The following is a 26,426-nucleotide window of genomic DNA, read 5'->3' on the forward strand; positions in this document are numbered from 1 at the left end:
AGCAGGAGGAAGTTAACTGCTTCATGAAATAGATCTCTTTTGAATAGATGATTTGTCTCAATGTCATGAGCCTCCATGACACAATGGAAGAGATCATGCCCTTGTGCTGGGCTCTGGTGAGGTGGACCTCAAATTCTATATTCAGTTTTGTGTCCCACACAACAATAAAGACACTGAGGTTACTGAAGTGTATCCAGAGAAGGGCAATGGAGCTGGGGAAGGGCCTTGTGCTTTAACCCCAACTGGCAATTCAGTAAGGAAAAAAAGGTGAGAAACTTATAAGTTGAGATAATTTAATAAATTGAAACAAATTCCAAAAATATTGGATGAGAGGAAAGAAACAGAGAAGAAAACCAAACAAAGTAAATGTTAACAATTTCTCTGCACCCAACAACTGATGTGCAGTCTGTCAGACAGTCATCATGGAGTCACAGACTGGTTTGGGTTGGAAGCAACCTTAATGACCATCAAATACCACCACCTTGCCATGGGCAAGGACACCTTCCACTAGACCAGGTTGCTCCAAGCCCCATCCAACCTTGCCATGAACACTTCCACACAAAGGGCAGCCACAGCTTCTCCGGGAAACCTGTGTAGGGCCTCATCACCCTCACAGGGAATAATTCCTTCCCAATATCCCATCTATCCCAGGCCTCTGGCAGAGGGAAGCCATTCCCCCTTGTCCTGGAGTGCCAGGCCCTTGTCTAAAGTCTGTTTCCAGCTCTCTTGAAGTCAAAGGCCCTAAGATCTCCCTGGAACCTTCTCCCCAAGCTGAACACTTCCAGCTCTCTCAGCCTGTCTCCAGAACAGACAGGCTCCAGCCTTTGAGCATCTCTGTTGCCTCCTCTGGACTCATTCTAGCAGCTCCACATCCTGGCCAAATGCCATCCAGAGGGACCTAGACAAGCTCAAGAAGAGGGCCTTGGGAATCTCATGAGGTTTAACAAGACCAAGTGCTGCTGCTGCACATGGGACATCTCCCATGTCATCAGGACAACTCCCAGTATCAAACCAGGCTGGGGGATAAAGAGATCAAGAACAGCCCTGGCCAAGAACTTGGGGATGCTGGTGAACAAGAGGCTGGACATGCCCTAGCCCTGTGTGCTGGGCTGACCCCACAGTGTGAGCAGTAGGGGAGGCAGGGATTTCTCACTTCTGCCCTGTTCTGGTAAGATCCCACTGCAGTGTTGCCTGCAGCTCTGGGGTCCCAGCACAGGAAGGATGTGGAGCTGCTGGAGAGAATCCAGAGGAGACCCCAAGATGATCAAAAAGATGGAGCACCTCTATGCTATGAGGGAAGACTGGGAGAATTGGGATTGTTCAGCCTGAAGAAGAGAAACTTTGGAGTGACCTAATTGTGGCCTTGCAGTAGTTGAAGGGGGCCAACAAGAAAGATGGAGAGACTATTTACAAGGGCCTGGAGTGACAGGACAAGGGAGAACAGCTTCTCAGTGAGACAGAGTAGGTTTAGATTGGATATTGGGAAGAAATTCTCCCCTGTGAGGCTGGTGAGGCCCTGGAACAGGTTGCCCCAAGAAGCTGTTGCTGCCTCATCCATGAAAGTGTCCAAGGCCAGCAGACTGGATGGGTCTTGGAGTAACCTGGTTTAGTAGGAGGTTTCCCTACCTATGGCAGGAAGGTGGAACAGGATGATCTTCACAGCGCCTTCCAACCCACACTGTTCTTCACCTTTAAGGACTACTGCTGCCAGCTGCTTCTGAGGTACTTTATTTACAGCAACACAAAGCCATAAAAACGTAACAGCCAGAGAGGTGTGAATTCCTTACTGTAACTGTCCCTCCTGATCCCACCTTCACAAATGCATTCTAGATACAAAGCTTTTGAGGAAATATTGTGCTGCTTCTGAACCTAGAGTGAATAGATGTCTCCCCACAGTGCAGTAGCATGGTTCAGCCAGCCCTGGTTGGTCCCACTCAGTGACTGATGAGGATGCTGCTGAGGCTTAGCGAGACAGGTTCTGGGTTCAAGTGTGTCCCAAAGGAGAAGCAGTTTCCACCACCGCCAATGACCAACAGCTCCTTCTCATTCGGCAGAAAGACACTGCTATGATTATGTAGCATTAATGGCCACTCCAAGTGCTCCTGAAACAGGAAAGGAGATTTTGAACATACAAGAGTTCACGTGGTCCACTGTACTACCCATGAATGTGGGCAAGAAGAGGTAGTTAAGAGAATACAGGAACAAGTAACCCCTGAGGTGTACTCCTCCACGACACCGGCTCACCCGCCCACTTGCAGTCCAGTGATTTTTTTAATGAGAGAAAATGTCTTTGTACTCCATAAATCTTAATGCTTTTCCTCACAAGAAGGTAGCCAGTCAGTTTTTGATTCAGTGGAAATATTTGGCATTCATGGCCTGTGGCAAGGAGTTCCAGAGCTTACCTAGGTATCTGGTAGGTTCAAAAGTCTAGACAGTTTCACCTAAGCCAAAGCAAACAGCTCATGAGGAAAGGAAGACACCAATCCATCTGCATCCGCTTATTCAGTGTAAACAAAAAAGTTTTATTCTTTTAGGTACAACTTTACTATCACTGTACCTATCCTCACTGCTGTCCAACAAGGGCAGTCTATTTTATCTAAAGGATATGAGGTCACTTATAACTTCTGCTACAAACAATAATTGTTAAATTAAATTAAGCACGTTTCATGCTTTTATACCCTCAGCAAAGTGCTGCAAGGTCAACTAGATGCATATATGCTGTCCACTATAGAAAACTGACCCGTCACAAATTCGTTTCACCAACGACAGGTTCCATGTGTAAAGTTATCAAAAGAAAGTTGTTTCTTTACATAAAAGATAAATAAAAACATGTCAAGCAAAAGAAACGTTCCTATAGAATCACAGAACGGTTTGGGATGGAAGAACCTTAAAAAGGACCTTGCTCCACCCCCCCGCACTGGGCAGGGTCAGCTTCTGCTAGACCAGGTTGCTCCAAGCCCAATCTAACCTGGCCTCAAACATTCCCAGGGATGGGACAGCCACAGCTTTTCTGGGCAGCCTTTGTCAGTGCCTCACTATACTATTCATAAAAAATTTCATCCATATACCTAGTTTGAAGCTACTGTCCTTTAGATGAAAACCACCACCCCTTGTCCTATCACTACAGGCTCTGCTAAAAAGTTTGTCCCCATCTTGCTTACAAGCCCTGCTTTAAGTACTGGAAGGGGCTCTAAGGACCCCCCGGAGGCCTCTCTCTCTCTCTCCAAAGGCTGAACAACCCCAACTCTCAGTGCATCCTCACAGGAGATCAGCTCCAGCTCTAGGATTGATGATCTTTGTGGTCCTTCTATGGATTTCATCCAACAGATCTACTCAAGATTTTACTAAAGGCAGTATTATCTGAGATGAGGGCTACTCAGAGATGTAGACCAAGTTTTGCCCAGAGTATGCCAAAATCCTGCTGTGTGACACCACCTGTATGACTGTTCTTCAGTGATTCATAGAAGAAAGTCACCAAATAGTTAAAGTTGGAAGGACCCTCCAAGCATCATTCAGTCCATGTGTTCACAGACCATGTGTTCAAAGCAGGTTCAACTCAAGCAAGCTTTTTGGTACTCCACACCATGGAGTACCTTGCCCGTTTTCAAGTACCTTCAATAATAGAAATACAACAGCCTCCCTGAGCAATCTGTTCAGCGTTCAATCAAACCTACAGGAAACTTTCACATTCCAGTGGAGTTTCCAGTATTTCTGCGCTAGCTTTATTCTCCTATTTCAGGCAGCAGCTTCAGCACACTGCAGTTTCCACCAACAAATTCCCAATGAAATTATACGAAAGACCTCCATAAACACTAACTTAGCCCCTGGTTTATCTATTCCCCTCCTCCACAGACATCCTCAAGTGACTATGCTTGTGCCCATTTCAGTTCTGTTGCCCCTTGTCTGAAACAGAGCAGCTCCATGTTCCAGTCTTCTGCACATTCCATCTCTCCCTCTCTTAATAGTGATTAAGTTCTCTGCGCTGGGATCTGACCTCTCCATAAAGCTGCCATGGTTCTTCACAGGCCACTGCTTGACTTGAAAGGAAGATTTCAGTACTTACCACATCAATCACATAGTTCAAGCAGAGACCAGTCATTAAATCAATGACAGTGACACCTGGCACACAGGATGCATGAAACCACACTCCACCAACGAGCAGAAGCTTTCCTTCATGCACATGTGCAGTATGTGAATACCTGTGAATTCAAAATGAGATTGAAGGAAGGTTGAACTACTTGGCCTTTAAGAGGTCCCTTCCAAATCAAACTATTTTATCATGCTGTGAATGCCTTCTGCTTACCTTGGGACAAGAGGAGGGTGTGTCTCTATTGTCTGCCACTGTAAGCCATGTTCAAGCTGCCTCAAAAGAAAAACTGAACCCAAGGGCTGCTCAGCTGCTCCCAGACCTCCTGCAATCAGCACACCTCCTTCCCAGCTGCAGGCACTGTGAGAGTGGCGGCTTTCTGGGACTGGGCCCTCAACAGCAATCTAAAAAAAACACAAGTCCAAGGCTGAAGTTTGCCAAGCTAAGTGTCTGCTTAATGACAAAGCTTTTAAATGCCTTCTCCTGTGTGGCTGAGTTTTTTGACACCCAACCTTTTCCACATGTTCCTCTAGGGACTGCTACATGCTTCCATTTACACTATCTCTGGCCCCAGTACATTTAATATAATCAGCATTTAGAGGGTTTCTTTCCACACATTTATTAGAGGTAACTTTATCTGCATTCTTGCATGCTGCTTTCTGCTCAAGACATACCCCTGGGAACTACAAGTTTGTTTACCAACACATGGACTAAAGCATTGACTGGCAAAGCAGGTGATCAGTAGCACAAATCACAAAGTGGTATATAAGGCTCAATTGCAGGACTAATCCAGAAAGAAAACCTCTGGTGCAGGCACTAAAGGAAAAAATGTAAGATCAGACATTAAAGGAATATCACAGCAAATAAGTTATGGAGAAAAATTTAGAGGCCATGTGGTCCATACCTTTTCCCCAAAACAAATAAAACTCTATCTGTTATCATCAGGATGGATGCTTACATAATAGTTTCCAAAAGTCTGCAGTAACAAGAATTTCTCACCTCTTTAGGCAGTCTATTGCAGACTCAGCTAGCTTCACGATCAATAGCTTTCCTTAGTGTCCAGCTGATTCCCTGTACTATTCAAAGTTAAAATTGAGAACAATTTTGGTCTTCTCTGCAGCAGTATTTTAGATATTACAAGATTTATTTCCATCTTGAATCTTCTCCAGATTCAAAAGCTAGAAGACCTTCAAGACCTTCTCCTGTGAAGTATGTGGCCTGGTCACTCTTGCTACATACCTCTGTATAGCTGGTTTACACCCTGTCCACCTCTTTTTCAGCAATCAGCTTTGGGTTTTTTTACAGGAGTTCTGCTGAAATTAGAAACACTGTAGAAAATAAAAGCAGCAATTCGTGTGTCCACCAGATAACATTTCTGGTTACTTATCTGAAGACACAGTGTAGGCCTCCCACAGCAGTTTAGCTGTTACTTTAGTTACTCATGTTTAGCTTGTGGCCTCCTGCAATTATGCATCTCTCACCCTATAACTGTGCTATATAGAAGGGTGGGCTCAAAGAGTTATAGTAAATAGAGTTACATCAGGCTGGTGGCCAGTAAGTAAATGAGGGAGTAAGTCCTTTCAGTCATTTCCTTTTATGACACATTCAGCAATATAGTTGACTGAGGCAAACCAGCAGATGTGGAGGTGGTTTTGATTGTAGCAAAGCTTTTTATACTGTCTCTAACAGTATCCTTCCACAAAAATGTCCAGCTCACAGCTAGACAAGTCCATGATGGGAGAGGTGAAAGAAGACAGAGACAATATGTTCTCAGTAGCATCCATCAACAGGAAAGAGGCAATGGGCACAAACTCACATAGAAAAAGATACACTTAAACATAAAACCTCCTCATATTGTTGTAACAGGGTGGTTAAGTACTGGAATAGGTTACCCAAAGAGACTGTGGGGTCCCTGACCCTGTCTTAATGGAGATAATCCCACGTGGACAATATACCAAGCAACCTGCTCTAGTTAGACCTTTTAAGCAAGAGTGCTGGACTAGATGACTTCCAGATGTCCCTTCCAACCTCCACTGTTCTCTAAAGACTGTATTTGACTAAAAAGCTGGGTGTTTAGAAGTCAGCTCTAATCACCATGGAGTACATTCTTACCACAGTGTAGGAGAGCTCTGGAGTGTGCAGGAAAAACCAATCCCCAAGCACAGGCTCCAGAGCAGAGCGGCCACCATACACAAACAGGTACTGCTCACCTATGGAAACAGACAACCAGGTGGTAACAGAAGTTAGAATATGGTATGCCACAAAAGCAAAAATTTCTCTTTGCATAGAAGGGAAGCTGACAAAAAGGCTGCAATAGTACTTTGGGTAGATGTAAAGGACATGCATTCACTGCACTATGCCCTGTCCTTCCACTGATTTGGAATGGATTGTTCAGATAATACCAGTGTTGGTCACTTTCTTCACCTACAAAGCAATACCAGGGCAAAAATAAGATGAAACAATACAGTCTGACAAAGAGAAAACCCAATGTATTATTAATAAAATTTTATTTACCCATTTAGCACTTGCTTTTTTGATATAAAATTCTGACTGGAAGGCTGAATGCTACGGTGTTAATTAAACACTGCTCCACAAATGGAAAGTGTGCTCCAGACTAGACTAACGTCCTCTTAACAATTCCCTTCTGCTCCCCTTGGAGCGTTCCCTGCCAGCTGCAGGAATGGGACACCTTAGGAAAGGACAGCTTTCAGCTCCTGAATGCCACTGCTTAAGTTTTTGCCCCTTACAACCAGGATCTTTAAACAGACCAACCTTTAGCTTGCAATTGCAGGACCTGATTCTAGAGCTGTTCACAACTACTGAGTGTTTGTCAATTGCTACTAGAAAATAACATTTCTTCTGAAGGACTTGTTGATAAAGAGCTAGGGATCCTGATCCCCAAAAAATATCCTTTGGAGAGAGCAAAACTTATTTCTGGTGTGATCAAGCAAGCACAACTTCAGCCATAGATGATCTCAAAGAATCAGTCTTCCAGAATGGATTACATTAGGTTTCAATCCTATTTGCCACTGGGGATTAGATAGATAACAAAATAAAAGATTACTATATTTCAAGTGTCAAGAAGAGATCTTAAAGCCTCTTAATTTCTTTCTTACTGCCAGGCTTGAGGAGTGGTCAATATGAACTTCATGAAGTTCAACAAGGTCAAGTGCAAGATCCTGCCTACCTACAGCCACTTCCATTCTTTCCAGGCTTTTTACCTTTGAATGTAATTTCAGTTGTGCTGTGTCTCCAACGCAAAGCTGCTGCTTCAGCAGCAGGCTGCAGACTTACAAGCTCCACTCCAACATCATCTGGGCCAGCATTACAGGTTTTGGGGAATTTCAGCCACAACATTCCCAAGCCTGCGCTCGATGGGGATGTTCGTCCTCCTACCACAAGGGCCAGAGTGTCTGAGAGACAAGACACAGTATGGTACAACCTCTCACCTGTGGAGATACAAAATGTCATGGTTCATACAGGCGTTTTCCCAAGAAATTGATAATAATTTAAGTTGGAAAAGACCCTTAAAGATTATCAAGTCCAACCATTCCTCCAGCACTCTCGTGGCCAAAACTAAACCATGTCCCCAAGAGCCACTTTCACATGGCTTTTAAAACTTTCCAGGGACGTGAGCACTCTTGTGGCCAAAACTAAACCATGTCCCCAAGAGCCACTTTCACATGGCTTTTAAAACTTCCCAGGGACGTGAGCTTCACCACTACCCTGGGTAGCCTGTGCCAGGCATGGATGACCCATTTCTTAAGAGACATTTTTCTCAATATCCAAGCTAAGCCTCCCCTGGCACAGCTTGAATGTCCTGTCCCTGGTCTCTTGGGAGAAGAGGTCGACCTCCACCTGGCTACACCCTCCTTTCAGGCAGTCGTAAAGAGTGAGAAGTTTGCCCCAAACCTTCTTTTCTTTAGGCTGAGCACCCCCTCCTCCCAGTTCCCTTGGCCACTACCACAATGAGCTTATAGCAGTGGTGGATGAGGGAAGAGCAACAGGTATCATCTACCTGGACTTGTACAAAGCATTTGACACTGTCCTGCCCAGCATCCAGTCTCTAAACTGGAAAGACGTGGATTTGGCAGATGGACCGTTTGGTGGATTAAGAACTGGCTGGGTGGTCTCATTCAAAGAGTCACAGTCACCAGCTCAGTGTCCATGTGGAGACCAGGGATGAGTGCTGTTCTTCAGGTCTCCATAGGGACCAGCACTATTTAGCATCTTTGTTGGTGACATGGAGAGTGGGATCAAGGGCAGCCCCAGCACATTTGCCGATGACAAGGAGCTGTGTGTGATGACAAGGAGGTGTGGTCATGTGCTGGAGGGAAAGGAAGTGGCATCCAGAGGGACCTGGACAGGAGAGGTGGGACTGTGCCAGCCTCACGGAGTTCAGCAGGACCAAGGGCAAGATCCTGCACCTGGGTTGAGGCAACCCCAGCACAAATACAGACTGGTCAGAGAACGTATCAAAAGCAGCTCTGGGGAGGACTTGGGAGTGTTTGTAGACAAAAAGTTCAACATGACTTGGCAGTATGTGCTCGCAGCACAGAAAGTCAGACACGTCCCAGGCTGCATCAAAAGACACATGGCCAGCAGGTCGAGGGAGATGATTCTCACCCTCTATGCTGCTCTTCTGAGACCCCACCTAGAGTTCTGCATCCAGGTCTGGTGCCCCCAGCACAATAAAGACATGTAGATGCTGGAAAAAATTCAGAGTCCACTAGCTTAATCACAGGGCTAAAGCCCCTCTGCTCTGAAGCGAGGCTGAGAAAGTCTGGAGTACAGCTTGGAGAAGGCTCCAGGCAGACCTTAGCACCCCTTCCAGTGCCTAAAGGGATTCCAAGAGAGCTGGAGAGGGACTTTGGAAAAGGGCCTGCAGTGACAGGACAAGGGGGAACAGCTTTCAACTGCCAGAGGGCATGGTTAGATGGGATGTTGGGAGTAAATTCTTCTCTGTGAAGGTGGCAAGGCCCTGGCACTGGTTGCTCAGAGAAGTGGCTGCCATTTGTCTGGAAGTATTCCACACCATGACAGATGGGGCTATGCTTAACCTGGTCAACTGTAAGGTGTCCTGGCCCATGGCAGAGGGTTGGAGCTAGATGATCTTTAAGTACCTTCCAACCCAAACCATTCTATGATTCTATGACTCCAGTCCCTCAATATCTCTCTTTCTATTAGAGGCGCAGAACTGGACATGGCACTCAAAGTGTCTCTGCAGTGCCCAGCAGAGAAGGACAATCACTGCTCTGGGCCTGTGGCCACACTAGGCTGATATCAGCCAGGTACCATTTGCCTTCTTGCCCACCTGGGCTCATGATCAACCACTGTTAAACAGAACCCTCCAGGTCCTTTTCCAGCTTTCCAGTCACCCTGCCCTCCAACCTAGGGCGCTGCATGGGGTTGTGGTGACCAAAGGGCAGGATGGGGCACTGAGCCACCAGAATCTTCAGATCTCTGTGACTGCCAGCATCACTGTGCCATGACATCACTTTTTCACTAGAATTACTTTCACTTTTAGCACAAAGGTATCCCCCTTGCACTTGCCATCGGCATGGGAACTCACCCCATCTTTTATCAGGAATATTCTGTGTCACACAGACAGCTTCCCAGTAGCCTGCATGCTTACTCAGCAGATGGAAATTTCTCATGCGGCAGTGTTGTCCATCCTCCTCCCCAAAGCCTCCCGTGGTCAGAATCATGTTGGGTTTTATAAGAACAGAGTGGTGACCGTAACGCCTCAGGCCAGGAACTCCTGAGAGCCTTGCACATACTGCTGCAGGGACACTCCCTGCCATCCCAACAGGACCAGCATGACGAGGAGCTGTAAGCCAAAAAGAACACAAATACAAACCAAGGACTATATCTTAAGTAAGAGATTAACCATGTCACCTTTTCAAGATGACCATTCATCTTTTCAAGAAAAAATTGAGAAGCAAATGGACAGTGCACAGAGATAATCTGATATGCCCTAGAAATCAGGATGTAATGGTTAAAACTACTACTATATGAACTGTAACTTCTACTCTGCTCACTCAGCTACTGCAATTCTGAGACTGCTTTCATGGGGTGGACGTAAGACTGGCCAAGCAAGTGTCCTAAACTGCTGCAGCAAGATATGAATCACTGCAGTACCTTCAAATGGAGCACATGTCTGATTAAGATATCTGGCGGCATGAACAGCAAAGAACAGCAGAAAAAGGACAAACACCTGGAAACTGGTTTCAAAGTTTCTTGCCAGATTTTGATCCTACCTTCACAGAAACACTGAAATAACATTCTGTTAATTCCAGTGGTCCTACTATAGGAGAGTATTTCCAGTTATCTAAGTATTTTCTCTCCTAATATTATATCCCTTAGCATGAAGCAAACTCTCAGCACAGGACTCCAGCTCACCTATGCATTGTTTTATTTTAATCAATTTGGAATCTGTGTCCTCTTTGTTTTAATCAAGGGCTTTATTTTGGTGTTGTAAGAGATGATGAAGTGGAGGAGGAGCAGCTCACAGTCCATTTTTTGTATGCCAAAATCAGAAAAACTGCATGTACTGATCATTGCTTTGTACAAGACCCTACTTTATCATTTGATGAAGCAAGAAATTTCATCTCCTTGGGATTAAATGTCTTTATAAAAAGTGATTTTTAAAAATGGAGGAATTTTTTCATGTCACAAAATATACTTACCACGATCTAAGTCTATCTGAGAGGATAACTGGGGGCATTTATTGATATTATAGACATATCTTTTGCATTCCCAGTAAAATATATCCAAGCATGGACAATTTACCAGACTTTGAAGGCTTTTGCTATCCGTTTTGAATACAACAGAGACAGCAGCAGAAAGACCCTAATCCTGTATCTAACGAATCAAATGTCTTCACTGTGATGAAGTCTGTTAAGCAAATATTAGATTTTTTTTTTTTCTTAATTTAAGGATACATATTATGCCTTTAGGAGCCTTCAAGGATTTAACCCAAGGACCAGTGACAATCAGTACATTAGTGCATTATATACAGACCAGTGACTGACACAATACATTAAATCTCATCCACATTCACTTAATTTCAATTTCACAACATCTTCAAATCTAATTGAAACACAACACATGGATTCAGTGGCCTTCTTGGCCTCAGGAATGCCATCCTGCCCTATCCTTTTTCAGCTGCTTTGCTTTCCCCCTAGAACACAGATTTCAACTTTCTCTTGAAGCTACAACTACTTGTGGTGCTATATTGTGAACACTATTTATATAAAACAGGTTAAAAATAACCTTCTGCTTTTTACCCTGAAAAAGGAAGCAAGCAGTCAAAACCAGGAATTTCTTGGACTGCTACTGCCACCAAATCCTTTTTATCTTGGAAACACAACCCTGGTCTTGGCTTTTCTCCAGCTGTACCACTTTCCTCTCATCTAAAAAAAGTGATACAGAGATTTAAAATCATTTCCGAAACAGAAATATGACAGGTATAATTGCACCCACAAGGGATAATGAAGTAAAGCACAGCTTCATGTCAGGCTCCTGAGTGGTCTGCTGGACAGGGCAATAAAGAAAACAGGACAACCTTTGGGAGCTGGAAGGAGAGAACAGTTCAGAGAGAAGAGTTCAGAGTATGCGGAGGCAAGCAGGAATAAACTTGAAAGGGAGAGCCCAAAAGCAGAAGGAGGAGCAGGTGGGCTGGCATTGCAGCCATGCACTGGAGGGGCTCATGTATGAACAAATTACAAGCTGTTCAGACTGAGAGGTTCAATAAACTGAAAGAATAGAAGTGATCAGAACCAGCAGCATTAGGCCATAGCCCTGGCCTTGGTTTGGACAGCAGAACTATTGTGCAGGAGTGGAGAAAGCTACCAGACAGTTGCATCCCGTCTGCCCCTTCCAGAACTTCAGCGTCTCCTAAAACCTCTCAGAGACGCCTACACGAGACAAAAGAACACTGTGAAAACTACTTGGTGCGTACCTGTCACACTGGGTAACAAAGGAGTCCAGGAAGGTTCCATCCCCTTTGATGCAGCCAACACAAAGTAATGAGAACATTTCAGATGCCATTCCTGTAGCAACCCCAAAGTAAAAAATAAATAAACAAACAAACCAAGAAAGGAAGAACCAAAAAAAAATAATCCCCTTCAAAATCTTAGAGCAAACAGTAGTAAGGACCCCAGAACAGAGAGGGTGACCAAATCAAATACCAATCCAGCCTAGCACTGTTTCCATCAATGGTCAAAATCAGAGGGGTAAAGCGGAATCAGAGAAAGAACTGGTGGGTAAACATCTTTCTCACTCCAACTTTCAAAAATTTACAGCCCATGGATCTTCTAAGCAAGAGGCTGTGGCTTTGTATTGAACAATCCTTGATGGATTTTTCATCCATGAACCTACCCATCTGCTCATTGAACACACATAAATTCTTAATGTGCCTAACATGCATCCCATAGCTTAACTATATGTTGCGTGGGAAAGTTTTTCTTCTTGGAATCAGCTTCTCTTTATGCCTCTCAGTTCTGATCATAAGAGTGAGGTCTTTATATGAGGGGATTAAAGTTTCTTAAAGTTCATGGAATATAAAGGATTCCAAATAAATCACAGATCTTAAAAGGTGCAACACAGTCGGTGCTGGACAATAAAACATCATTTTCAGTCTGGCCTTGGAAACATTCTGAGGCATAAGCACAAGCAAAAGGAATGTACAGAAAGCCAGCAGCAATGAGAGAGTTCATTCTGGTGTTTATGGACATTAGGGAATTGAGTGTGTTCATTCCTGTGGGGTGGGATATATTCAGCCAACTATGTGACTAGCAAGCATAAACATGGATTTAAAAGGCACAAGAACTCAGGTTATCAGCTTCATTGCTCCAACCCATATTAGAAGTAAAAAGCACCTTTTGAAAAGTGACATCCAGAAATTAATATAAATACTGAAAATGGAAGAATCCACTATTAGTCCCTAAGAAAATTATTCCAAAAATGTTCTCCCTCCACACTGGGTGTCTATTTTACATTTCTTACCCAATTTGACCAAGCTTGTTTACAATAAGAACTGGACCTTACTTAATCTTTCTCACAAAGGCTAATTGTAGAACTCTTTGTTATCACATCATTTACTCCTGTGCATGTTTCCAGCTTGGATTCATGCACATTAACCTCCTTTGGAAGAAAACAATGCCAAGTCTTTACCTTCCCACCGTATGAGCAATGGCCTTGACCTACAATTCTAGCAGACATTTCTAAACCACTTAGCAAACCTGTCACCACTCTCAGTCACCACTTTTGTATTCATATAGCAGAGAAGATCCTACCATGCTGGCAAAATAAATTCAAGCACATTCAATTGTTTTAATACTACAGTTATTAGATATCTAGACTTATAAATAAAGAACCATAAAATTGAAAGGGAAACTTCTAGTAAGTATTCCACAGGATATTTAGCTCAAAGTTACTATCTTGCACTTATTTTCACTTCTAGACTTCAAATAGTCAGAGACTTTGCCAGCAGTTAACATAAAAACAGCAAAGAACAGAGTCGTAGTTGAATTTCAATCATTAATACAGGAATGACTGTACAAAGTCAGACCAAAAAATATCCAGAATTAGTAACCTGTATCCAACAATGATAAACAATAAAGTACTCTATGGAAATGGAAGACAGCAGGACAAGTACATCTGCTTTGCCCAGGAATGCTCTCAACCAGCTGCAGTCAGGAACAGCACATCAGGTGTATATGTATTCAGTAATCCTTAATGGATTTCTCTTTCATTAAAGTAATTGTCCCTTGAATCCATGCCAACTTTTAGCATGTATAACTTCTTTTATACTACCAGGTAGTTTGCTGTGACAAGCCTGTCTCCTTGAGAGACTGCCCACAGGAAGGAAGGAACACGATCTCCTCTTCTAAGATCAAGGAGAGCTTTCTTCCCATGCTGCCTCGCCAGGAGCTCCCCATGGCCTCTATGTTAACTAAGCTGACCAAGGTCCTTTCTGCCTCCATGGACACCTGTGCCTCAGCAGCTCTGTACAGAATTGCAACCATAAGAAATTGCATATACCTTATGATATCAAAGCCAGGTCCCTGATCTTCAGAATAATGGAGGGTTACCTCATACTCATCAAAAGGCTCCAGAGTCCGCACTCTTTGCTGTTCATCCTCTGGAATACAACAGGAGAAAAACTCATTCATATCCATGACACTGCACTCAGTCCAGCCCTGAAAGACATATCCCTCAAAGTTATCACCTCTCGAAGGACAGAAACCCACTTCCCACAGGAAAACAAAGACCCTAAATTAAATACCTGCATGAGCTACTAAGACCATCTAGCTAAAGCAAGAGCACCCCAAAAACTGGTGAAAATAGATCTCTCATCTGTAAATTTCTTAAAAACTTAATTTATTACATCAAAAGTCTCAGAGGAACCTATTAATCCCATATGAGACAGAAGGCTGCAAGCTGTGAGGTGCCCCAGGGAGGCAAAGATTTCGTTTCAGATAAGCATTGTTAAAGTGAGAGGCATGGCTGTAAAGCCAGGCTAGTGTGAATTCTAAAACCTCTGCCTCGGGGAATGTGCCCTTCGAGCCCTGGAAGAGTTGCCCCAACCCTAGACCCTCGTAGGGTGGCAGCCCAGTTCTGATTGGGTTTGAGGCCCTGGGCTTTCTCCCTTGCTGTGTTCCAAGTGGTCCCTGACCTTGAACTCCACCCTGGTTCTGTCCCTCAAAACCCATCACCCTGCCTCTGTTTGGGGCTCTCTGTATCTGGATTTGAGTTTGTTCCCATGCTGAATACATGGTTTCTGGAGCAGAAGCCTGTCTCATTGGTGTCCCATGCTGGCTCCTGGTAACTGTAGCTTCTCTGGACCCTGCAGCTGCAGAACTCAACAGCAAGCCAGTTGGAACCACCTTCTAATGACGAGTCATGCTACCAGAGAAGGCAGTACCTCAGCCTCAGCCCTGTTTGCTTCAACCCATAACTGACCAAGCACTTAGTGCTCCAGTCATCCTCAGATAAATCATGCTGCATGCATGCCCTAGAGCTACAGGTGCTCACCTTCCCCAGAAAGCGCCTCTGCTGTGCCTCACAGTCAGGGTACTGTGCCAGCGAGTGCAGTGCTGTGTTCAGCTGGCTGAAATGCTGCTGCATGACATGTCCAAAGGGGTCCTCTGGGTGTACCTGCTCATACATCAGGAAGCATGCCTGAGGGAAATGCTCTGCTGCCCACTGAATCAAGGCATCTGACCTGTTGGGAGATTGTGCATAAGAAATTAAATTGAGGGCTCACTCATCATACGACAGATGCAGTGTATCTTCCTGCAACAGCATAAAGCTGCTATTAAGGCATCCTGACAAATGGCAATACTCTAATGAGAGTGCTGTGCTGAACATCTCCTCCCCATCTGCAGACAATTCAGGGGATGAGAACAACAAAAACCTCAAAGTTGCTTATATGAGATTTTTCTTCTTTTTTTCTTTCCTTTTAGGATATCATGTGGACATCAATTACATCATCATACTTACAATGTAGGGAGCTATTTGAGAAATCACAGAATTCCCAAGGCTTTAGTTTCAAGATAACAGGTCTCTGAGCCTAACGAGATGTACTCAGAGAGAAGCTTGCTGTTTTCCTTTTACCACTGGGTAAGAGAGGAGAACCCCTCTGACCTGGTGTTCTCCATGTAGGTGAGCACCACCTCTGCGATGAAGAGGGTGGGGATTTCCTTGTTCAGTCCTGCTTCCTCCAGGGTTCTCTCCAGCTCAGACAGCTCTGATAAATCCACTCCCAGTAATTTATAATCCACTGCGGAAAAGGTAATGGCTCCTGGGAGACAAAAATGATACAACCTCACTATGGTGCTGCTGCAATACTGAGACCAAAAGAGACAAACATGAAAATCAGACCCACAGGCAATCACTCACAAGTCTATGTTCATTAACTATATTTCTCTGGAACACATACAAGAAAATCCCCATCACTATATGACCCATGAAGAGATAGTGCCATGTGATCCATTAACTGCAGGTCTAAAACTCCATTATTCCTAATGCAAATTTCACCTACAGATTTCTCAGAATTATTACACTTACTATAACAACAAAGCTTTATTATATTTACTTTAAGAGAATTTTATAGAACCACTGTAATTCAAAATCAAAGCTAAAGGGCTCTCATTTATACATCTTTCACTTTAGGCTAAGAAAGCAATATTGCTTTGATAGCATTACAGTGGTTTCCCTCACAATCAGAAAATCATTCTCAGGTTTCCTAGGCTTGGTTGGTTTGTTTGTTAAACAGATTTCCTTTCTGTATAATGGCATTGAGTCCCAAAACTAGCTAGCACAAGCTAGCTCTTGGAAAACACCAGGACCTGACTCACAGATCACCATCCTCAGAAATAAGTTCCAGTTTATGATCTGCAAGCATTAGCACACCTCTGGACCCCATCAGAATGTGATAAGTTATGGCCTGTTGACCTTTTCCGTCAAAACCACATCATTAACAATGCAATCTGTAAATTATCTTTAGAAATCACCTACTCTGTCTCTGCAACCCAACAGCTGTATCTGTCCTGAGGACAGTTAACCTACACTGTTCTCAAAGGCATACACTTCCAGAGGCAAAATGGCCTTCTTCAGACGTCCATCAGTGTTCCTTTCTAATTTCTTCTAACTTGTCCATTCACCCATCCTTTGCTGACCTCTGCACACAGAGAAAAGTGTATTTCCAACTATCTGGCAACTTCCTTTAACTACCTGAAGATTCTTGATATGGACAGAGATCCTTGCTGCAGGATTCCACCAGTATTAAAAATGTGAATGGATTCAGGAAGAAAATGAGTAAGCTCATGGAAGAGCTAGTCATTAAGATCTGGGAGTCAGGAACTCACACTCTATAGCTGTCTTCCATCTTTATTTAAATAGATTAATATCACCTAAATGCAGTGGCTTACATATATCCCTATTGCATTTCATTCCATGTTTTGCAGACCATTTGCGTACTTTGGCCACCTCCTACTCTCATTCATGTTATTGCAAGTCCCCACGTTTCCTGCAGGTTTAGGACATTTCATCTTCTATAGCACATCATCTAGAGCATTACTGGAAATCCTGGAGGAAAACAGTTACAGGAGAAACCTCTAGTGATCCACATAGTTTACATTCCTCCTTTAGCTGCTTAGCACTTGGTACAATATTCTGCAGTAGTTTCACAAGACTCATTTTCTCCTGCCTTGGAGGGCAAAAAAAATCAGGAGACATAACAACTAATGTTTTATTACTGTCAAGACACCTAAGAGTCAAATATTCTCTCTTATTCATCAAGCCCGTAAGTCATTGTATCATTTAGGGTGAAAGGGACATTTAAAAGTCATACTTCCTCATGGCAATTATCTGTGTCATGTTGCTCAAAGCTTTGTCCTGTCAAGACCTATCTCCAAGGCTGAAGATTCCATCACCTTTCTGCTACCATTTTTTTCTAGGCAATCTGTTCCCATTTTTAACTACGCATGTGGAGCAATCTCCCCCCAACATTTTCATTATACACCACTGGAATTTCCTTTTTTTGCAACTTTCAACTGTCCCTTGACTATTTGCTTTATGCCTTCAAGAAAAATGTGGCTGTCTTTTCTAACCTCTCTCAATAGGTAAGTTGAAGAGTGCTGTAAGACTCACCTCCCTCCCAAACTCCTCCCCATACAGCTGAACAAACCCAGTTCTCTCAGCCTCACCTTCTACATCATCTGCTCCATCACTTCATCATCCTCATCACCTTCCACTGGACACACTACAGTTTGCCACTGTTTTTGGACCAGTATGCTCCAAGTTGGACACACCCTTTCAGAAATTGCAACAGAAAAAACCTGACCTTGGTTTGATACAATCAGCTCCTGACAAATCCATCCTGGCTTCTTGTTATCTCCCAATACTTACAAATTATTTGTTTCAACATTTTTCATGAAATGAACATCCTTTTCATCTAAAATTACATAGTTCCCCTACCATAATCTCTCGTTTTTTGAAGGCTGAAGCTATGCTTACTTCTTCTAAACATTTTGTACAAAAAGAAATCTTTCATGAATGCCATACCTAATCCTTCCCCTCCAGTGTCTCCCACCAGTGCTGACAACTCTTTCATTCCTTTGATCAGAGCAGCTTTTTGGCATGCCACATTTGGGAAATCTACCTCATATACCACAGTGTGATGCAGAAGACCTATGTCCTTCAAACGGAAGTATAAGGAATCAAAGCCAGCACCTAAAGATAGGATCTGCAGAGAAAGTATCAGAAAAAGTTATACTCAAGAGAAAAAGTTATACTCAACTCTAGCAGCATCTTGAGCATCTAGGTCTGAAAAATATTAAATATCATCTGTAGAGTGACAAAATCAGGCAACCTTCTGCAAGAGGCAGAATAATTTTGTGTGGATATTGCCTGCTCCCAGACACTTCTGCCAAAGTGACACATGGACAGCCACAGTACTGACAGTCAGATTTCTGTGCCCTGCTGGGAATGGATCCCAACAGATGCACTAACGAGTTCTGCCCAGATGCCAGAAAGACTTTACACACATTTAGAGATGCCAGAAGCCCCAGAGAAAATGTACCTGTGTCCTGGGTAAGCTTTGTGTCTTCAGCAGGAAGTCATGAACACAGTGATCTACAGCACGGGCACGGATGTAATAACCCCTGTAGAAAAAAATTGAATTGTAATCACTGTCCAGGAACCCGATTTCTCCAGCACTGGAAACTTCAATTTTAAAAAAATAAAGATTTTTTTTTTTTTTTTTCCTCTGAGCTTTTACCCAGTAATTCCCTGTTTACAGACCTGCACTGGGAGGTGCACTGTACTGTCATCTCTAGAGCTTGGTAATAAATACAGATCTCCTGCAATGTGTGCGCATTAACCATCAAGACAATGAATAACCCAGAAAAAACATGCAGGTATCCCAGCTGGACCTGTTCTGTTTTGCATAAGCAAATATTTGCTGAATAAAAATGTATGAATCTAGACAGTGAGGATGCTCCCTAGCAATGTAGATGGCTGACACCCGAGTTCCTGCCCCAAACCATATGCCGTAACAACAAAATGATTGAGTGTCTGCTAATGTAGTGAGAAGGCAACAAAAAAGGGAGGAAAAGCAAAGTCAGGAGAGGAATTTTGTTCTCTGGTTTTTGAATAAACAGAACTAAGTCAGACTAACTCCTGGAAAGTATTTACCATTTCCCTAGTCTGGCATGGACTGAAGTTTCCTGTCATTCTCTTTTAGTTTCATCCTATATCCACCTGGCTATATTCCAGCCCTTATCACCCCTTTAACAAGCACGTTATCATCTTCATACCTAACAGGGACCACACAGTCTAAGATGTCCCAAAATTGTTGATAAATGCAATACAGACCCCCTCCTGTGAATTCAGCTTGGCATGCCAATGCTGTGTGACAAGTCAGTGCAGGTTTCTTGATGATCCACACCCATCTTCATAGGCCTGCAAGCCGCTGCTTGACCACCACTTTTGATTTTCCCTTGAACTTAACTCCTTTGGCTATTCAGTAATTTGGATTGCATTAAACTACTCAACTTGAATTATGTAAATTCCACAATGTCATCAGCCTAGAGCCCTCTGCAAACATACATTAAAATATTCTTGTGCCTTACAAAGCTCTGGAGAAGTCCTCCTGGTCAGATGCCGCTGACTCAAAAGATAATGCTTCCCAGAGCCACCAAATACCTTACAGGAATTGTAACACACTGGGGAATTAATGAGAAAACTACTGATGTTTTTACATTATCAGTATGTTTTAAAATATTACAAAGTTTTCAGCAGCATTGAACACTGGCGTTAGGAACCAGTCTGATGTATTTTGCTCAGGACAAAGCATTCAGTTTTGGTCCAGAAGCCATGTAACTTTATACTAATAGTCTAACAAGGTAACATGACTGAGACAGTGCACTGCACGTTGCCACTCTTCCACTCTGTGTACTTTGCCTAAAATGCCTTGCCCAACTGACAGCTCCAAGCACGGGGGCTTGTGGTGGAAGGGAGCTTTAGCTGCTCTCGTTCCACCCTCCTGCCATGGGCAAGGACACCTTCCACTAGACCACACTGCTTCGAGTCCCATCTAACCTGGCCTTGGACACTTCCAGGGACGAAGCAGGCACAACTTCTCTGGGCAACCCGAGAGCCAGGGCCTCGCCACCCTCTCAGGGAAGATCTCCTTCCTGATGTGTAACCTAAACCGACTCTCTTTCAGCTTAAAGCCATTCCTCCCCCTGTGCTGTCACTCCTGGCCTTCCCAGTCCGAGAGGCCGAGATCCCCTCCCGTGCCGGGCGGGCACAGGGGCCCAGCCACGGGAGCAGCTGAAGGTCCTGCGAAGCGCTCGCTCCTCACCGGTGGATAAGCGGCGCTCGCCGCCGCCGCCGCCGCCCCGCCAGCAGCCGCAGGAACCGGTCCTGGATATAGCCCCGCGCTGCCGCCGAGCACTTGCTGACGGCGCTGCTGCCGCCGGTGCCCTGGACCTGCTGGGACAATGACACGGCGCTGTCGCTTCCGACCAATATCGATCGCATCCCGAGAAACGCACGGGCCCCCCGGCGCGGGATGGCGGGGCCGGGCAGCGCCAAGAAGGCTTCGAGGGGAGGGGACAGCAGAGCCCGCCACCGTCGAATCCCTCTCCGCCCCAGCTTCCGCTTTCCCTCGCTCTCCGAAGCAGCCGGGCTGAGGCTTTCTGGGCCGTTCCCCGCGGCAGCGGGCCCCTGGGGTCGCTCACGGCCCGGGGGTCACTCATGGCCCGGGAGTCTCTATGGCCCGGGGGGGGTCCCTATGGCCCGGGGGTGGCTCGCGGCCCGGGGGTGACTCACGGCGCCGGGACGCCCACGGCCCATCCTGTGCACGCCGCGCCGACCGGAAGCGGGAGCACAGCGCCGGACGCAGAGGGCGCGGAGCGCGCGCCCCCTCCCGGGCCCGCCCCGCCACTGCCCGTGCCTCACGGCGGTGCGGGAACCTCGGACGCGGCCGCTGGTCGGGAGCGCGGCGGAGCGCACCGGGCACCGGCCATCGGGCAGCGGCCATCGGGCACTGGGCACCGGCCATCGGGCACTGGGCACCGGCCATCGGGCACCGGCCATCGGGCACTGGGCACCGGCCATCGGGCACCGGCCATCGGCCATCGGGCACCGGCCATCGGGCACTGGGCACCGGCCATCGGGCACCGGCCATTGGCCATCGGGCACCGGCCATCGGGCACTGGGCACCGGCCATCGGGCACCGGCCATCGGGCACTGGGCACCGGCCATCGGGCACCGGCCATTGGCCATCGGGCACCGGCCATCGGGCACTGGGCACCGGCCATCGGGCACCGGCCATCGGGCACTGGGCACTGGCCATTGGCCATCGGGCACCGGCCATCGGGCACTGGGCACCGGCCATTGGCCATCGGGCACCGGCCATCGGCCCCGGCGCAGAGCTGCAGGGGCGCCGGGCTCCCGCGGGGGCGCGGGGCTCTGTGCAGCCGTGCAGGGATGTGCGCAGGAGCACCCTTGGCGGTTCGGCCCAGGCTCTGTCCCTTGTACTGCATTCAGGGTGGAGATGGCACTAATTGACTGCATGCTGCACGGCTGCGTTGGGGACCCAGCTGGGCTTCCCAGGCTGGCTTTGCTGAGGACAAATGGGCAGGGCCGGAGAAGTGTCTGAATGTGGTGAATGTTTCGTGTTATTGCTCTTAGGATTTTTACTGGGAGTTACAGAGGGGCCGTGTAGTCTGAGCTATGTGAGATGCCATGGGTGTTGCAAATGCTCTTCTATTCATGTCTCTACACATCTTGTAATCCACAAATTAGTGCATTTTGCTTTAAATAAGTTCCAGTCTCAAAATGTCACTTTTAAAGTGAGTGGTTAGTATGTGTATTTATTACTGGGACTATAAAGCTCAGTCATCAGCCCAGTGCTAGATTTAATCAACAACCACATGAAAGTGTTTCTCTGACATGTATTTTATTAGTGTCGCCTTCCTGGCAGATAATGAGGTAGCCAGCACAGTGGCCACCATTGCAGCATGGGATGCAGAACCTTACGGGACTTCCTGTATTTCTATTTCTATTCTAGATGTGTGTTCAGTTCCTGGAGGCATGAAGGCTTCCCTTTCCTTCAAGCTCCCTTTTCCTGTTAATAATTTTGTTGATCTTGTCATAACTCTGGGATCTGGAGATTATATTTTTCTTTAGTTACAGGTTAAAACTTACAGGGAATGCTAGCCTGTCCTGCTGGCCCTTCAGAACCTGCAGGATTTCCAATTACACTGGCAGCCTGAAAATGGTGGTGGAATAAAATGCATGGCAGCAAGTTGGGGAGTGGCTGAGGTCAATGCCTCCAGCCATCCCAGAAGTCCTTTCAGTCCTATGTTTCTATATTCATAACAATCTTGTGTGCAAACGCTGAGCTGACACTGAAATATGAACTGGCCATCTTGGGTTTAACACAGACCCAAATTGTTTTGAGGGGCAGAACAGGTTGGGAGCTTAGTTTCTTGTCCTTAGTACAAGATACCACAAGGTGCTCCAGGAAGGGAGTGTGAGTCAGATTTCCACAGTAAAGGATGAGAAGGCAGTGTGCAGCCCTTCTTGGGTCTGTGGGTGTCTGATCATTAGCTGTCACAGATATAAAATCCTGTAATCACTCACAATTTTATCAGGCTCTCATTTGAAAGCAGTTGGGATTTTTTTTCCTATGTCTTTCATAATTTGGAAGAGTGTTTTGGAGCCTGATTGCTGTCATTGCTAGAAGTCTCCTCCAGATTTCTTGTTGTATGTCCCATTCTTCTAAGGATTCCCCCAGGGCTCCGCATGACATTCAAATCGTGTGAGGAATGCGCAACTCACCCCAAATAACAGAAAACACGTAGCAGAGCAGCACGGGAGCCCCATGCTGCTCCCACCGGCACTGGGCTGAGAGGGGGAGGTACATAATGGAAAGCATTTGCTGCAGCAGCTATCTATAGTCTGTTGTGTTTGGGAGGAGGCCCTGCCTGCCTGACCTCCGAGCGAGGAGCAGGGAGTGCTGCAGAGTCACAGCCAGGCTACCCAGCCTGGGAGGGACAAACCAGCACGGCTGAAGGAGAGGGGAGAATGGCAGGTATTGTCCCCATAGATGGGTGCTCCGCATCCACAGGATGAAGACATTTCAGTTCCAAGGTGAACCAAGGAAGTTGGAAGTGAGATATGGATGTGCTAAAATACTAGCCTGGAGAGATAGGTTTTGCACTGGTATTATAATGACGTAGATTTGTGAATCAACAGTTGAGGTGAGGCGAAAAACGATGCTGAAGATGGGGTTTTTGTTTTTCTGTTGTTTTTGTTTTGCAGAGAACTTAGACCAGAGGATCTGGGGGAAGTATCAGTGTACTGATATTTATTTATAGGATGAAATGACATGTCTTGTGAAATTGTTCGATACTACAGTATCAGCCCTGGACAGAATAGTAGAGGAGTTGGCCGCACATTGTCAGAGGGAATGATGACTGCTATTAACTCAATAGCCAGTGTACATTTCCAAGAAATGCAATTTATGCCTGTTTGGACTACTGCCAGTGGACATACATTGCTATCCCAGGATATTTTGCTTCCCTGTTTTATTTTTATGCAATATTGTGGTCTTTTAAAATCTATGTGTTAATAATTCAGAACATCTTAAAGCTGTATTACCCATTTCATGGTGAGGGACAAGAGCATGACTTTAGGCACTGCTGGAATAAATTTTGGAAAAATTACTAGAGCTTTGAAAATTATGGTGGACCTTTGAAAGGATGTGGATGTGGAACTTTTTTCCAAAGCTCCACATCAAGGGATGCCAAACTCCACCTACCTTGCTTTTGCTCAGTGGGAGTACTCTTCATCTCCTCACCTACCACAGAGCTTCTGTGCTACCTGCTGCTTTCCCTATTTTAAGGACACATTGCCAAATGTATCTGTTGTATTTACATTCAGTAATTTTCTGCATTTTGTGAATAAACATGGATTGTACTTATGGCATGGTACTCCTAATAAACAGACCCTGCATGTGCTGCTGTGTTACAGATATTACAGTCTGTGCTGTTCAGAGACCTCGAAACACTGGCTCCATTTGCTTTTGCTCTCTGAGCAGGCCAAACTGCAGTTTGAGTTATTGTATGGTGTGGATTTTTTTTCAAAGAGTTATTGACCAAGACAGGAGCCTTTAACTTCCACTGAGGGAAGCTGAAGTTCCAAAAGTAACCTTTATGCCTGTGTTTAGGAACCTGGTGTTTGGGGTGATGTTCTTGCAGCTGCTTTGATCAGCAGATTCAAGCCTCTCAGAGCTCCATGTGTATTTAAGAGACCCTGCCTTGTTCTTTTCTCCAAATGCACAAGTTATACACTAACTTTCACCGTTTCTTTGGTGACTTGAAAGCTTTCAGAAATCTGGCTCTTAACACTGTTTCCTCCTCACCTCTGTCTCAATTCCCCATCTGTAAAACGGGGATAAGACCAAATTTATACCTCCAAGGGGAAAAGCATGAAGGAAAAAAAAAAAGGATTTTCTGACAAATTGGAGAGAAGTGAGGGATGTCTGTGAGATGTTTGTCAGTAGTACATGAAGAGTTGATTAAACACTGAGTAGTAATTAATCAACTTTTGACTTAAACTCTGTTGCTGATTTTCCAATAGATGATTGTCAGCAGCAGGGCTGTTTCTAGGAGAGTGCCACAGAGCAGTTCATGAGCACAGATTGCTGTCTGTGTCCTGGAAAGCAGGAAGTAAAGGAATTAGTGATTGCATTAGGTGACCAACAAAGCAGAGGTTCCACTTTAATGAAACAGCTAGACCAAAAAATGTTTTGAAGCATATGTGAAAAAGAAGAACAGTTGAAAGAGACCAACAATCATCTAGTTCAACTGCAAGAAAGATTTGCATTACTTATGTTTATTTCATTAAAAATGATTACTGGCACAATGTCAGTGTTCTGGGATCAGCATTTCAAACTCCTCTTGGTTACAAGTTGAAAGGACTTGTGATTTGAGGTCTCCCCTATATTCAGAGGCTGAGGGTGCTGAATCTCTTCAGTTGTAAAATGCCTGTAAAATTGACTAGTATGGATCTACAAGAAGACTTTCAGAAAACTAAATCCAATTTGAATCTGGACTGTAAGCAGATTTTGTCAAACTCCCAGCTACATGATGCCTCTACTTTGCTGGCAGATGACATTATTTCTTACCAATATCCTGATGTTTCAAGGATCACCAGTATTGTAATGTTTGGCAGCAGATGTAGTGCTGCTTTTCCCAAGTTAGAATTCCCCATTCACATGATGTTTAAACCAGAATCACATATACCAATTTATTCGCAGGAGGCTTAGACAAACAGGACTAGCAAAGGGAAAGTCCCTCCTCAGTGTTCTGACTCCTAGTTCTGCAACCTCTCATTCTCTCAGTCTCATCCTGCTATTATTTCTGCTTCCAGGATCTCCTAACCTGACACAGACATCTCCTGGAGACTGACTCCAGGGAGTCTCTGGTCTGTGAATATGGCCTTATAGCATCTGAGCCACAATGTCATCATTCTGGGGCCCCACACATGGATGGCAAGGGAGGAAACAGCATAAAAATGTGCTGGCCCCTGCTTTCTTGTGGTGAGATCTGTAGTTGCCAGAAACTTCCAGCCTTTGTTCTGGGCTGGGAATGGGTTTCATAATGGGGAGGAAAGCACTTTCTATTCTGAGAGGAGAAAGCAGCACCAAGGAAGGTTTTAATTTTCTGCCACCAGTGCAGAGCAGACAGTTTGCTGGCAGTCGCAGGGGTTGATAAACAGTGCAGTCCTGATCCAGTCTGTCACAGGGAGGAGGACTGCAGGAATGGAGCACATTCTTATCCTGTGGGAAAGGGTCCTTGCTGGAGTGATGCCTAAGATTTTTGCTTCTTATACATTTTTCATAAATTTCTAGCTTTGTGGACTGTTACACATAGTTATATGACTTCTACTACTATTCCTGCCTTCTCCCATAGTTTAACAAACCCTTAGGAATACATTCTTGAAATTCTGTTTAGTCTTAACTCTTATGCCTTCCCCTGCAATCATGCACTTTTCCTCTGCTACAGCCCTGCACCCTGAGGTCCTACTATGACAATTGTCTGATTAGTATTTTTCAAATGCTTTGAGGAAGGAGTCTTGTTTATGTGCCATTCTTACTTTTTCTATTCCACCCATCTTGCTCTTGCTATTTCTCCATCTTGTTACCCTTATCTGTTAGTGGTTCCCATTGCCTTTGCTAGATCATTTCTCTGCCTTGTTTTTGTTTTCCCATGTGCGATAGACTGGCCTTTTCTTGGCTAATATCTGGTTAATT

General features: G+C 45.1%; 1 protein-coding gene across 4 annotated transcripts; it reads right to left on the bottom strand.

Moving 5' to 3' along the window:
- Positions 1-279: 279 nt before the first annotated feature.
- LCMT2 (leucine carboxyl methyltransferase 2) lies at positions 280-26,377 on the bottom strand. 4 transcript variants are annotated; one of them, XR_015284020.1, is made up of 15 exons: positions 20,933-26,377; positions 20,463-20,590; positions 18,678-18,759; positions 18,161-18,341; positions 15,740-15,896; positions 15,128-15,317; positions 14,185-14,292; positions 12,051-12,141; positions 9,660-9,917; positions 7,309-7,536; positions 6,200-6,297; positions 4,304-4,491; positions 4,064-4,199; positions 1,433-2,102; positions 280-699 (listed from the first exon to the last, which is right to left on the bottom strand). XR_015284020.1 is itself a non-coding variant. In XM_086879459.1 (14 exons), exons 1-14 carry the CDS (start codon positions 21,677-21,679, stop codon positions 1,935-1,937), a joined length of 2,760 nt encoding a protein of 919 aa, XP_086735585.1. In that variant the 5' UTR covers positions 21,680-26,377; the 3' UTR covers positions 280-1,934. The 4 variants fall into 4 exon arrangements, 2 of the variants coding, with proteins under 2 accessions (XP_086735585.1, XP_086735586.1); XR_015284021.1 differs by having other exon boundaries at positions 280-2,102; positions 5,087-6,297; XM_086879459.1 differs by having other exon boundaries at positions 280-2,102.
- Positions 26,378-26,426: the final 49 nt, after the last annotated feature.

Source organism: Cyanistes caeruleus, chromosome 3 (genome assembly GCF_971803275.1).
Source record: "Cyanistes caeruleus chromosome 3, bCyaCae1.hap1.1, whole genome shotgun sequence".
NCBI classification, from domain to species: domain Eukaryota; kingdom Metazoa; phylum Chordata; class Aves; order Passeriformes; family Paridae; genus Cyanistes; species Cyanistes caeruleus.

What these genes read in the sequence shown, in the direction of transcription:
- LCMT2 (XM_086879459.1), bottom strand. Translation starts at nt 21,679, where the DNA reads ATGCAGTCAATTAGTGCCATCTCCACCCTGAATGCAGTACAAGGGACA. An exon ending in AACTGAAATTACATTCAAAG is followed by an intron (nt 6,298 to 7,308) that starts GTAAAAAGCCTG and finishes CTGTTTCCATAG; the next exon opens with GTGAGCAGTACCTGTTTGTG. An exon ending in CAGAGCTCTCCTACACTGTG is followed by an intron (nt 4,492 to 6,199) that starts GTAAGAATGTAC and finishes TGTTTTTTTTAG; the next exon opens with ATTGCTGTTGAGGGCCCAGT.